At 53.1% G+C, this 12,862-nt stretch overlaps 1 protein-coding gene across 3 annotated transcripts in view; it reads left to right on the top strand.

Annotated features, from left to right (window-relative positions):
• Positions 1-8,909, top strand: part of ZNF217 (zinc finger protein 217) — a 38,373-nt gene extending 29,464 nt beyond the window's left edge. For all 3 annotated transcript variants that reach the window (XM_036009976.1, XM_036009975.1, XM_036009974.1), the window contains 4 exons: positions 922-1,038; positions 1,999-3,549; positions 5,033-5,163; positions 6,762-8,909. In XM_036009976.1, the coding sequence (XP_035865869.1) occupies positions 922-1,038; positions 1,999-3,549; positions 5,033-5,142 (1,778 nt within the window). In that variant the 3' untranslated portion in view covers positions 5,143-5,163; positions 6,762-8,909. The remainder of the gene's footprint in view (positions 1-921; positions 1,039-1,998; positions 3,550-5,032; positions 5,164-6,761) is intronic.
• The last annotated feature ends 3,953 nt before the right edge of the window (positions 8,910-12,862 follow it).

Below are 12,862 nucleotides of genomic sequence, written 5' to 3'. Positions count from 1 at the left end.
CAACTGCACATTGATGTTTCTCTCTCTCTCTCTCTTATCTCCCTGCATTCCCTCTCTAAAAATAAATAAATAAAACCTTAAAAAAAAAAGAGGCATTTCATCTAAAACTTAAATGTGCATTTTGGGGCAGCGGGTATTTGAACCTCAGCCTCTCTCGTTGGCTTCTGTGACGTGCAGCCACCCTGTAGTGAGTGTCCCCAGGGGACCTTTGCTCTGGCACTGTCTCGATCACCCTGCCAGGATCGAAGTTTTAAGTTCAATGCATTGCGGTTCGAGGGCAGGTTTTGGTTTGTCAGATACATTTCGGCCACGTGAGCGCTGTGGATAACACCGCCTGCCCTCCAGAGTGGCCGCGTGGCTGTGTGTTGACAGTCAGCCCTCGGCGTTTGCCCACGCCTGGCCCCTCCTGGGAGCATGAAGTTGTGCTTGCTTCCCTCTAGTGGTCACTCGCCCAGCCATGGGATGAAAAGCTGACTCTCCCCCCGAGGTTGGGCAAGTTGGCCGTTGATACGGGCTCAGCTCTCCGGAGGGCCTGCTCTGCAGAAGCCGCTTATTGCAGCCCGTCTGTGTGGGTCCAGCTCCCGTGGGCCGGGCCGGGCCCCGCTTGGGTCGGCCACGTCGGCAGAGCGGGCGGCCTGTGCTGTCGTCTTGACCCACGTTTCAGTGATGCAGAGTGCGCAGCGCGGTCCTTAGCAGTGGCCTCGGCTGCAGCCCAAGGCCGCCCCAGACGAAACACACACACACACACACACACACACACACGTGTTACGGAACTTCAGACAGCCGCAGAAGAATGCCTGGCGTGTTCGTACCCGGCACCGGTGTGAACACTGTTTTGTACTTTTTACCATGAACATGTGTCACCTTGGCTTATTCGTGTGCTTGAGTCGTCTTCTTACATCCTTGTGTTTCTTCTTTAAGATAAAAACGACGATGGAGGCAAGATAAAGCATCTCACGTCCTCAAGAGAATGTAGTTACTGTGGGAAGTTCTTCCGTTCCAATTATTACCTCAATATTCATCTCAGAACGCACACAGGTAAGGAGCTTACGGGTGTTTTAGTGAAGAGGATGACGTCGTCGTGGCCTGTGATTTTTGTGTTGCTTGTTCAGGTGGCCCGGCGGGCCCTGGACTCGCGTGAGGATGGGCCTGCAGGGCGCAGGCGGCAGCAGCCGTCTCAGTGCTGAGCGGCGCCGTGCCCGGAGCTGTGCCTGTGTCGGGGTTAGTTTCCCCGGCAGTTTCCGATGGCCACAGCCTCCCACTTCCAGCACTCTCCAGTGGGCGTCTTCTGATGCCACAGTTGCCCTGTATTGTTAACGGTTTAGAATGAAGTGGGAATATATTCCATAGTCTTTTATTTTTTAGATTTTGGGTTATTTTTAGAGAGAGGAGAAGGGAGGGAGAAAGAGGGAGAGAAACATTGGTCGGTTGCTGAGTCCCATACGCCCATAGGTCACTGGGGACCTGGCCCGCAACCTGGGCACGTGCCCTGTCTGGGAATCGAACTGGAGGCCTTTGGGTCCGCAGGCCAGTGCTCAGCCCACAGAGATGCACCCGCCGGGCTGGGGTCTGCTCTGTAGATCGCAGAGCAGCTGGAACGGTGGTTTGGGAGGCTGCGTGCGCTGGGTTTGGTCTCTGCCCCTCGCCAGCTGTGCAGCCTAAGGCAGGTTACTTTAGCTTTCTGAGCCCCTTCTCTGAGCTTTAAAGGTGGGGTAATAGTCACTCCCACAGGGAAACTATGAAGATTAAAGAAGTTGAGAGTGTTGCTGGTTGCTTTTTTGTTTTTCTCTTTAATTAAAGACATGTATCCCATGTTCAGATACTCAGTAGAGTCAGCGAGGTAAAAGGTCACAAGGAGGCTCCCGGGCGTGGAGGCCGGTTAGCAGGTGCGGGTGGGGGGAGGACCCTGTGTCTGTGTTAGAGTCTCCTGGTTTCCAAAGGTCTCTCTCTTCTGGTGCTTTTTATAAACCTCTGTAATATGGTGACATCTCGTTTTAGGGGAAAAACCATACAAATGTGAATTCTGTGACTACGCTGCGGCCCAGAAGACCTCGCTGCGGTACCACTTGGAGAGACATCACAAAGATAAGCAGGTCGACGCGGCCGCCGAGGTCAAGAGTGACGGGAAAAGCCAGGAGGCCGAAGATGCACTACTCGCCGCTGACAGTGCGCAAACCAAAAATTTGAAAAGATTTTTCGATGGTGCCAAAGATGTTAAAGGCAGCCCACCTGCCAAGCAACTTAAGGGGATGGCCCCTGCCTTTCAGAGTGTCCTGGGCAGCGCTGTCCTCTCGCCAGTACACAAAGATACTCAGGATTTCAGTAAAAATGCAACCGAAGACAACGCTGACAAAATGAGCAAAAACCCCATGCCTGCTCATTTGGAAGCGTTGAAGAAGAGGCCGGCCGTCGAACCCCAGGCCGGTAGCCTGCTCTGCAGAACAGAGGGGGGCATCCCTCCTCTTCCTCGCCCAGACGCCCCCGCCGCCCGGAGCGCCGGGGCCGTGAAGCTGGAGGTGGCAGCGGACAGCAGCGGCAAGCCAAGCGTGGACTGTCAGGACAAACCTTTAAATTTATCCCTCGGGCCGCTCCACAGCTGCCCGGCCATTTCTCTGAGCAAGAGTTTGATCCCTAGCATCACCTGCCCGTTCTGTACCTTCAAGACCTTCTACCCGGAAGTTTTAATGATGCACCAGCGGCTGGAGCATAAGTACAACCCGGACGCTCACAAGAACTGCAGGGGCAAGTCTTGGCTTCGGAGCAGACGCACCGGCTGCCCGCCCGCCTTGCTGGGGAAGGACGTGCCGCCCCTGTCCAGCTTCCCCAAGCCCAAGCCCAAGCCCGCCTTCCCGGCCCAGCCCAAGACCCTGCTGCTGGAGAAGGGGAAGCCGGGCCCCCCAGGCCCGAGCAAAGCCCCGCTGACCTCAGGGACTGACTCGAGCACTTTAGCCCCCAGCAACCTGAAGTCGCACAGGCCGCCGTCCGGCGTCGGGGTGCAGGGGGCTCCGGCCGCCAGGCAGCAGCCAACAGAGATGTTTCCTAAAAGCGGAGTGTCTCCCGCCCTGGAGAAGACGAAGAGGCTGGAGGCGAAGTTCAAAGCCCCGGGAGTGTCCGTGTCCCAGCCGGCGCTGGGCAGCAGCGCCGTCAACGGCTCGGACTTCGCCGTGAAGCACGACGGCCCGTGGGCGGCCCCGGGAAGAGACTACTTCTGTGGCGGCCGCAGCGCGGGAGGCGCCGGCCCCGAGCTTGGAGAGCCGCTTCCCAAGCGGCCAAAAACCGGGCCGGCGGCCCTGGACGTGGAGCAGCCCGGACCTCACTACAGAAGGGGCCTCGACCTGCCCAAGTACCAGGCGGTCCGCGGGATCACGTCGCTGCTGCCCCAGGAGTACTCGTGCCCGCCGGCAGCCGTGCTGCCCCCCAGGCCGCGGTTCCTGGCCTCGGGGGAGATCGACTCTGCCAACGTGCTGACCGTGCACAAGCCCTACGGCGGCCCGGGACCGCTCTACACGTGCGCCCCCGCGGGGGCTGCGGCCGGCGCCGCGCTGGAAGGTACCTACGCCCGTCCCGGCTCGGAGCCTCGGGTGCTTGGGGGAGGGGCCCCGGGGTGCAGAGCGAGTGGGAGGAGGGACAGTGGGGCATGCTAGATTGGCCCTGGTTTCGTGGTCCCCAAAGCTCAGTCCTCCAGGATCAGCCTTGTTTCTGAGTGTTGAATTTCTCTAGTTTTTCTCCCTTGGGGTGATGATAAGAAAGATGGTTTTGAGAACCAGTGGTCTGACCCTCTCCTTGCCCTGAAATGTCAGGTGTCATTTAGGCCTGTCGCCTCCTACCACCGTGGCCCCCTGGTGCCCAGCACTCCCTCCCAGCCTGCCCTGGGATTTGAGAACTGGGAAACTTCTGCCCACTGTTACCACTGCTCCTGGGCTCCCTACTCCTTTAGAGCAGAGAGGAGCACAGGGAACCTCGAATTGCCTGCGGTCCCTCCCTGTCCCACAAGTGTGGTGGGGGGACGCTGGGGGCGGGCGGGAGATCCCACCAGCACCCTGGCCTGTCCGGAGCTGACCATGTGCGGGCTGCTGCTTAAACACACTTCTGAGCAGTTTTGCTGTCAGGACTGGCTAGGGTTGTGTGGCCTGTTGAGTCCTTGTGAAGTTCTTCGTGAATTTCGGGGTGCCCTCACTCCCCCGAGTATGTCTGTGGTTGCCTCCTGGACGGCTCTGGAGTTCCCTGTGGGACCGTTTTTGAAGGCCCCGCTTCCTCAAGGTCGCTGCCCTTGGCAGAGGGGCCTGGCCCCGGGCTATGCCCGTGGACGTGCTCGGCCCCCGGCACCAGACCACCGCACCGCCTGGGATGGGGCTGTGCCGGCCGGTGCTGCCCCGGCCGGTGCTGCCCCGGAGCCAGACCCCACCGAGCCCCCCGGCCGTGCTCGCTTCAGACCCCCAATCCCTCGTGGCGCCGGGCCTGTCTCCAGGTCTCCCCCGGGGGCGGCCTGGCACCTGCTGATCTGGTGCAGATAGCAAATTGATTAACAGTTGCTCTTAGCAGTGCAGTGCCTTGAAAAACCACAGTGAAGTAGTAATTTCTCTTGGTTTTTGATTAAAAGTACTCGTTTTCCCCTCAGTGTATAAGATGGGCTCGAGTCAAAACTTTGTCTTCACCAGGTGAGAAGAGACCATGTTGCAAGTGAAGTCCTTTTTGAAAACCAGTGGTGTTCTCTCCGCACGCGGGGTGTGGGGTTGAAGTATATTATGCTGCCCAATTCCTTTAGCTTTTTAACTCGTCCTGTGGCAGCCCCGTGCTTAGATAGCCTTAACTTGGGTAAGTTAAGGTGCTGCGGTGACAGATGTCTCCCTGGCACTCAAAAACGCGGCAGCGCTAATCGGACCACACGTGCAGGCGACCGGGGCGCTCTGACCGTGCTCTTGTCAGGTCGGGGGTGCGGAAGACGGGCCTCTGACCGCCCCCCCACAGCTCACCCGGCTGCTTGGACTGAATGCTAAGTGCCCTTTCACACTTTTCTTTTTCCCCCGGTTAGGAAAAAGGCCTGTGTCGTATCAACACTTATCGAGCAGCATGCTGCAGAAGAGAAACTACGAGAGTTTTATTGGGAGTGCACATTATCGACCAAATGACAAAAAAACTTGATTTCCTATTTGGGGAAGAAAGGTGAGCGTGTATACCATGTAGTGATTTGATTTAATTGAAAATAAGCCATCTATCGTGCTCAGTAGAATGTAAAATTGCTTTTAACTTTAATTTTGATTTTTTAAGGTGTTTTGATTGAAACTTAGAGTGCTCAGGCCAGAAACCGTAAGATAGCAACTGAAATGTAAAATGTAGTAAGCATTTGTTTTGTTCTGCACTGAATGTTTTATGAACATGGCCTCTTTCATCCTTCTTCCAGCAGGGGGCAGTATGTCAGGCATTTTTGGCAAATTGTGTTCGCTGCTTTTTTGCGTCAGGTGGATTTTATTGGTGCCTGGCCATGACCTTTTGTCCCCGGGGTCACCTGGGGGCCCGCCAGCTGCTGCAGGTGTGCATTCTTGTCCCGTGCGGGTGGGCGAAGTGGTGGTGTCACAGGAGTGGTGTCACAGGAGTGGGATAAACCCACTCTGCACGGGACAGGAACACTGTTCATGGACTAGGAGGAGCGGGTTACTGCTCACAGGCCACTTGCCTGTGCGTCACAACCTGTCAGCGACACCCCGGGCCTCTGGGCTTCCCCGCCTGCGTTCCCCGCTCCCCGGAATGTCCTTCCTGCGCCCTCTTGGTGAGGCCCCTTCCTGATCCTCCAGCACCAGCCCACGGGCCGTCTCTGCCAGCGTTTGCAGGGGGCCCCCGGCTCCTTCCCCTGTGCTGCCCTGAACTTCCGTGTGGCTCGTGTCCGTTCCGCCCGGCTCCCACCGCCAGCCGAGCTCGGCGCCTAGCCCGTTGCGGGAATACCGCGGTCGGTGTCAGCCGAGTGTGTCATGTTGCAGACACTTTGTGCACCTCCCTTTCCCGGCCGGAGGTTATTCCGAGTCGTTTGTTACCCACTCCTGGTCTGTGCCACACGCTCCCCTCTTACAAGGTGTAGACTCGCAGAGCTCCTTGGAGGTGGCAGCTGGCTTTGCAGACTTAGTGTAACTGGTGTGGGCTCTGGTTCTTGGTTGCTTGTCTTCCTTAAGTCGCAGTCAGGTCCCTGTAACCGTTTCAGTAGTGCGACACCGTCGCTGTCTGGTCTCTGGGCACTCGGCTGCGGGACTCAGGCTCACGTGGGACGCACTGCAGGCCGCTCTGCAGCTCTGTCCGTGTCGTACACCTCAATTTTTAGAAAATTCTTTATTCAGCGTTAGGGAGAAGTGAAGGAGGGAGGGCAGGCGGGCACCTGTAAAATGCCAGTTTGTGGTTCCACTTAATTAGGTGTTCATTGGCCGCTTCTTAACGTGTCCTGACGAGGGTGTGGCCTGCCACCCTGGGGACTCAGAACGATGCTCTGACCGAGGTGCCTGGCCAGGGCTTAACACTTTTAAAAGATTGTCTTTAGTTTTACCTTAATCACTTTAAAAATTTTTTTTTAAAGATTTTATTTCTTTTTAGAGAGGGAAGGGAGAGAGATAGAGAAACATGAATGTGCGGTTGCTGGGGGTCATGGCCTGCAACCCAGGCATGTGCCCTGACTGGGAATTGAACCCGTGATACTTTGGTTCGCAGCCGGAGCTCAATCCACTGAGCTGCACCAGTCAGGGCCTCCTTAATCACTTTTTAAACTGTGTTCACCCTAGGTCTCGACGATGGACGTGTGTACTCTACGTGAAGTGAAGTCAGTCCATCCTCTGAGAAGCCGGCGGTGAGAGCTACTGAAAGAAGCTGTGATCGACTGATTGTACTGTACATAGACTCGGGAACACTACAGCGTGCGACGTCCCGTCCACTCTCGTACCAAATAGCAATAAAGACTGTCGTCGGAGCCGTGGGGCTGTACACGATGGAGACCGGAGATCTCTATTTTGTCCCTGAATAATATTTTTTTTAGAATTGACCAAATAAGTGGAGTTTTTGCATACTTGAGCGCTGCTGAAAAGAATCCTTTGGGATGGGGGTGGGGCGGGGAGAAAGTATATAATGCTTGCACCTCAGGTAAAAACCTGTAAATAGATAAGTTGTACCTGCTTGCTCAAATACCCTGTGTATTCTTTTTCTCATGTAGCTCATCACTTTGAGCGGTTTCTTGCTATTTGTGCTCTTTCGTTTAAATTGTACGTTTTAAAATAATTTCTTGATGATTTTGTATTATGTTAAATCATCCACAGTCTGTCGTCTTAAAAATCGTTACTGGAGGCAGCGGCCCCTGTGGCTGAGAGCTGCGCATGCCCAGGTCAGCCGCCCTGAGCGCGGCGCCCTCCCGTTGCAGGCGTCGCCGCCGGCAGAGGGCGCCCTCGCTCCGGCGCTTCCGGAGGGGGCCGGCGGGCGGCGGGCGTTAGGTGCACGCGTCTACAGAGACTCATTTCCTCTGTAGATAGAGCAGCCAGCTGCCCAGTAAACGGACCAGATTGTATGTGGAGCTACTGAATAGAGTTTCCTATCAAATTAATCACTTTTGTTGGAAAATGCAGTGTTTTGGACACTCGTCTAAATTAGTAGATAAAAACTATAAACGCTAAATTATACATGTGATGTACAGATATTGGAAGCAATTTTCATGGAAATGAAAGTTGTGGGGTAATTGTAGGTTTGTATTTGGAGGTCTCGCTGTGTCTGCACCGGGGTCCCCGGCGGGCGGAGGACGGAGACGCGCCGGTTCTGAAGGAGAACTGCTGGTGGCGCCCTCTGGTGGCGATGACCGGGAGCGAGGGCCCGTCTCCAGACCTCGGCTGCCTTCCCGTTTTTGGTTTTAAAGCAGCAGCATTTTCTCAGTACACATGCAATTGGGGTTTTAGAGAGAGTGGCCACCAGTTGGCCTAGTAGATGTTTTAAACTTTTCTGTTCCCTTAATTTGCAGTCCCTAGCGGAGTTTCTTCAGCAGTCCCTGGGTTTAGCAACTACAAAATGTTTTATTAAGAAACTGTTTTCAAAAATAAAATTTGCACTGTTGATGTTTTCATGTCCTAAGGGTAAAGTACTGAAAGAATCCTGATTTTTTTTTGTTTGTTTATTTTCATTATGCAACATGAAGCAAAGTTGATCGTGAAGTCTTAACTCCCGTGACAGGGAGGCCTAACTGGAGATCAATCTGCTAGCCTTGCAATGAAGTGCTTTGTATCAGGAGAGTGTACACTATTAACCTTTCTTCCTGTCCACAAGCTGAGCCATATGTACATAATCTAGATTTTCGTTTTCATAGTTTTGCACTTTTATAGCCTATTTTTGAAGATTAACACATTTGCAAAGATGATTGACTTGATCGTGGCCTCATCCGATGAGTGTTACTGGAAGCGCGCCCCGACTCCGGGTGTTCATCTTTGAAGGGGGTGCAGCTTAATGGAGGGCTGGAATGTAAACCTGTATTTAAAAAAAAAAATCACCAAATCTATTTCAAAACAAGTCGGTTTGTGCTGTGCTGAAATTATTGGGGTTTTCGTATTTCTCCTTTCTAACCACATTTCTGAAAGCGTAAAAATACCAGTTTTTTTTTTTTAATTTTTCACAGCCCTTGTATTCCAAATCTTTTTTTTTTTTTGCCCATCAGTATTAACTATTGGGATACTACTGGTTTTGTATGTTTTTTTTTTCCTTGGAGACAACAGTACATATAATAGAGGTACAATCTGTTGGATTTTTGTTTATGTATTTATTTCATTCCAGTTTGATTTATTTTAATTGTTGATACTTAAGTTGTCAAACAGTAGACATTACCTGTTTTATTTATGATATATTTCAGCTTAAAGTTATGTTATTATATGTGGATGTAAATATAGATTTGGTGTTTTGCAGTCTTGAGTTTTGGTCTTTATTGCGTCCCTGACTTCTGATTTTGTTTCATTTAACTTTTTTTTTAAAGACTTTATTTATTTATTTTTAGAGAGGGAAGGGAGGGAGAAAGAGAAATATGAATGTGCGGTTGCTGGGGGTCATGGCCTGCAACCCAGGCAGGTGCCCTGACTGGGAATCAAACCTGCGACACTTTGGTTCACAGCCCACGCTCAAGTCCACTGAGCTACGCCAGCCAGGGCTCTCATTTAACTTTTTATAAATGCAATTGTAAAAACACATGATAGTGGCGAGATCAGCAGCGTGACCACCCTCATCTTCGGCTGCGATGTTTTGTGTCTTTCTGCCACACCCCCCCCCTCCCCCGAGCATTGATAGTCTCTGACGGGATTTAAAATTTCATCCCTCGAACACTCGCTTGAGTGTACATCTCACATGGTGGGGGTGGGGGGCTCTCCAGGGGCGCCTGGCCAGACGGACAGGGTTTCTCACGGCCCCGCGCCGGCTCTCAGAAACGCCTGCCCGCAGTCCTCGAGCTGGAATCCGGATGCCCCCAACCAAACTAGACACACTCATCCGTTCCGTTCATAGGACTCAAGCCTGTTTCAGTCCCACCTGCGCCCCATGGGACATTTGATTAGTTGAAGAAAACTGGGATATTTGTCCTGCAGGAGTGACCACATTCTCGTTTGGGTTTCTCGCACACTTGTGGTTTCCTTGAACTCATTTCTGCAGCCTGGTACCTGGTTCTGTAAACTGGTACCCGCGCCCGGGGGTTGAGAGGGAGACCTCTGGGTTCTGCGGTCACACTAAGCAGCCATTCAGGGTTTTCTCCCATCGACCTTCCTCCGCTTGGGTTTGGCGACCCCTGGTGAACGTCATTAGGGGCGCTACGGACAGGAGGTGCTGCAAAAGGGATGTCCCATCATTCCTGCATTCATTAGTTGGAGTTCCATGAAGAAGACCTCACTGGTTATTTTTTACCCTGAAATGCAGCTCTTGGAATAGAAAGGGCAGACTCCCGATATCTGTGACGAACCGGATTCGATGGTGAGTTGGTGGGCGCCCCGTCAGGCACCTCCTAGACGTGACTGGTGAATGAACTTGAGGATTTGGTTGTGAACTTGCACCTGGGGTTGTCTCGAGCATTTGCAGGCATCATTTTGATGCCCAGTCTTCTGTCTCTGGCCAACAGGGGTCTAAGTGGGCATGTAGTTGGGACCGTGGTCTGAAGGGTCCCTAGCTGTTTGCCGTGACGAGGTGTTCTGAGTCATCCTGAGCATTTGTTGAGATCCAGACCTGGGGACAAGTTACCTCTCCAGGGATCCTGGGTTCCACTGATGGGAGACAGGGTTGGAATTGCTCAGGGGTTGGAGGGGAGGTTTGGGATGGAGGGGTGGGGGCGGTAGGAGGAGGATGCTTATCACAACTGGATTTGCCTCCGCTCCCGGCCTGAAATACCTACTTGAAGAAAAATACCTCAATAAATAATACTGCTGTTACTAATTCAAACTTAAGATGGTGCTATCACTTCTTTTAGTTTTGATTTTTCTGGAGGCCTGGGCTCCTAATGATGTTAGTACAATGAGCACCTGTGTCACCGTATGTGACCACGAAGTCGTGATGCCAGCCCTCGACCGCGTGATTACTGAATGAAGTTTTCAAAAAGACATTTTCTGTATCTACAGTTCTACTGGTTGGTAGCCGTGGTTTTCGACTCAGGATCCCAGGCGAGCAGCCTCGTCACCCCTGGGAAAGGGTTCGAAGCTCAGATGGTCAGGTTCGCCCCAGACCCGCTGAGTCGGGAATCTCGGGGTGCAGGCCCCGGCCCACCAAGTGCCCATTGTCTATTCTAGTGTCCACTGGCCTCTGCTGAGGAAGCCCCACTCGGGACGAGGGCTGCGTGTTCGAGAGTCTTGAGTTGGCCTGGGGGGCTGTGCCGCAAGCCCCCGCCCCACACTGTAGACTCATTGGTTCCCACCCCCGGACCCAGCTTTGTTCTGCCCCATCCTCAGTAGTTTTGTTACGTAAAACACACTGTCACAGTCGCACCGAGAAAACCAGGTACATTCCGAGACCTCCAGCTTTCCACCCCTTTACCCCTGTCCCCTCCCTTTTATAAAGGAGCCCATTTGAAAAAAATTAGTGTTTGGTTTATCCTTCCATTGCTTCCTTTGGACGGCTAGGCTCGGGAGCAGGTCATTGGTGTTTCCTCACACGAGAAGGAGCGGGCACAGGGCACGCTAGTGCAGGCCGACGTTAGGACTGCGAAATTTTCCTTAAAGGATGAAAATCAAACACGGGGGAAAAATTTCTGAGGGGCGTGTCCGTGGTCTCTCGGCCTGGTTCTCCTTGTTCAGCACGTGGTCACTGAATTTTTACCAAGTGCCGAGCGCGTAGGTGTTGGGGGTCTGCCTCCATGAACCGGAGCTCTGCTGGGCGCTGGAGACGGACTGGAAAGTGGTCTCGGAGCCATGCCGCTGCGTCGGGACAGGCACGGGGGCTGCGTGGACAGGCCAGGCCCTGAGAGAGACCCAACACCTTCCTCACCCCTCCTCTTGTGTATCCCGGCCGCTGCAGAGGGCACGGCTCTCCTTCTGCAGTGGTGGTCTTGCTGTTTCGGATCTGGTGGCACTTTCCTTCCCGATAATCACCACGTTCAAGTGCTACCTACACGGCACCTGCCTCCCAAGCCTTGCCGCTCCCTCTGTTCTTGGCATTGATTGCCTCCCAGCACTCACCACTGCCTGCCGTCATCACCTATTGGTCAAGGTGAGCTCCCTGAGGGCAGAATCTAGCCTGCTTATCTCCTGGGCCTAGAGCAGGGCTTGGTGCTCCTAATATTTGCCGCTAGGATGGATGGATGAGTAGACGGGGCTTATTCTAGCTTAGCCACATGCTCGTGACAGAGAAGTCTGGAAGTATCTCAGAATAACCTCCTGCCTTTGAGGTTATTTGCTAAATGACTCCCCGGAAGCATTTTCATTTATCCGTAGCAATAAGTGGAATCACGCTCACCACGTGTTAGTTTATGGTCCCTTACACACAGACCAAGTGAAAGGAGTTTCACAGAGCGGGTGGTGTGGGGGTGGGCAGGCGGGTTAGAAACATCAAAGGCGTGGGTGTGTGTGGGGGGAGGGGAGCAGTGGAGGTGGCTGGAGGGTAATCAGGCGGCAGGCGATTAGAGACACAGGTGTACCTCATTTATTCCTCTTCATCAGTCAGTGCTGTTTTTTTTTTTTAAACAAATTGAAGGTTTGTGTCAACCCTGTGTGAGTCCAACAGTCTCAGAGGATGTTTAGGTTTTTTTTTTTAAGATTATTTTTAGAGAGAGGAGGGGAGGGAGAAAGAGAGGGAGAGAAACATCAATGTGCGGCTGCCTCTCACAATCCCCCAACTAGGGACCTGGACCACAGCCCTGGCTGGGAATCGAACTGGCGACTCTTTAGTTTGCAGCCCACGCTCAACCCACTGAGCTACACCAGGCAGCGTATGATGGTTAGTGGGTTTTTTTTTTTTTTTAGCAATAAAGTATTTTTTAATTAAGGCCTGTTCTATGTGCCGGAGACAGCACAAGGGGCTTACACGCAGCAGTATTTTAAGGGAGCTGATGTGTTCTCACCATTTTACAGATGAGAAAACTGAGGCCCACAGAGAGCTGGTGAAGGGCTTGGACTAGGTCTGTGCTTTTTACCTAAAAGGTGGACATTTTGGTGAACTTAGCTGAAGAAGTAAAGTGGGCGTGATTACATTTGGAACCTATGGCTGTCCCCGGTTATAAGTGACAAGCTCAGTGTGCTGCTGTCAAATTGCATGTGAGGAGGGTGTTCTTGAAGACGGTCAGTAAACAAACGCTGAGCCCTGGCTGGTGACGCTCAGTGGACTGAGTGCGGGCCTGCCAACCAAAGGGTCGTCGGTTCGATTCCCAGTCAGAGCACATGCCTGGGCTGCAGGC

Source organism: Phyllostomus discolor, chromosome 9 (assembly GCF_004126475.2).
Source record: "Phyllostomus discolor isolate MPI-MPIP mPhyDis1 chromosome 9, mPhyDis1.pri.v3, whole genome shotgun sequence".
Taxonomy (NCBI): domain Eukaryota; kingdom Metazoa; phylum Chordata; class Mammalia; order Chiroptera; family Phyllostomidae; genus Phyllostomus; species Phyllostomus discolor.
This window is presented reverse-complemented; position numbering and strand designations above follow the sequence as displayed.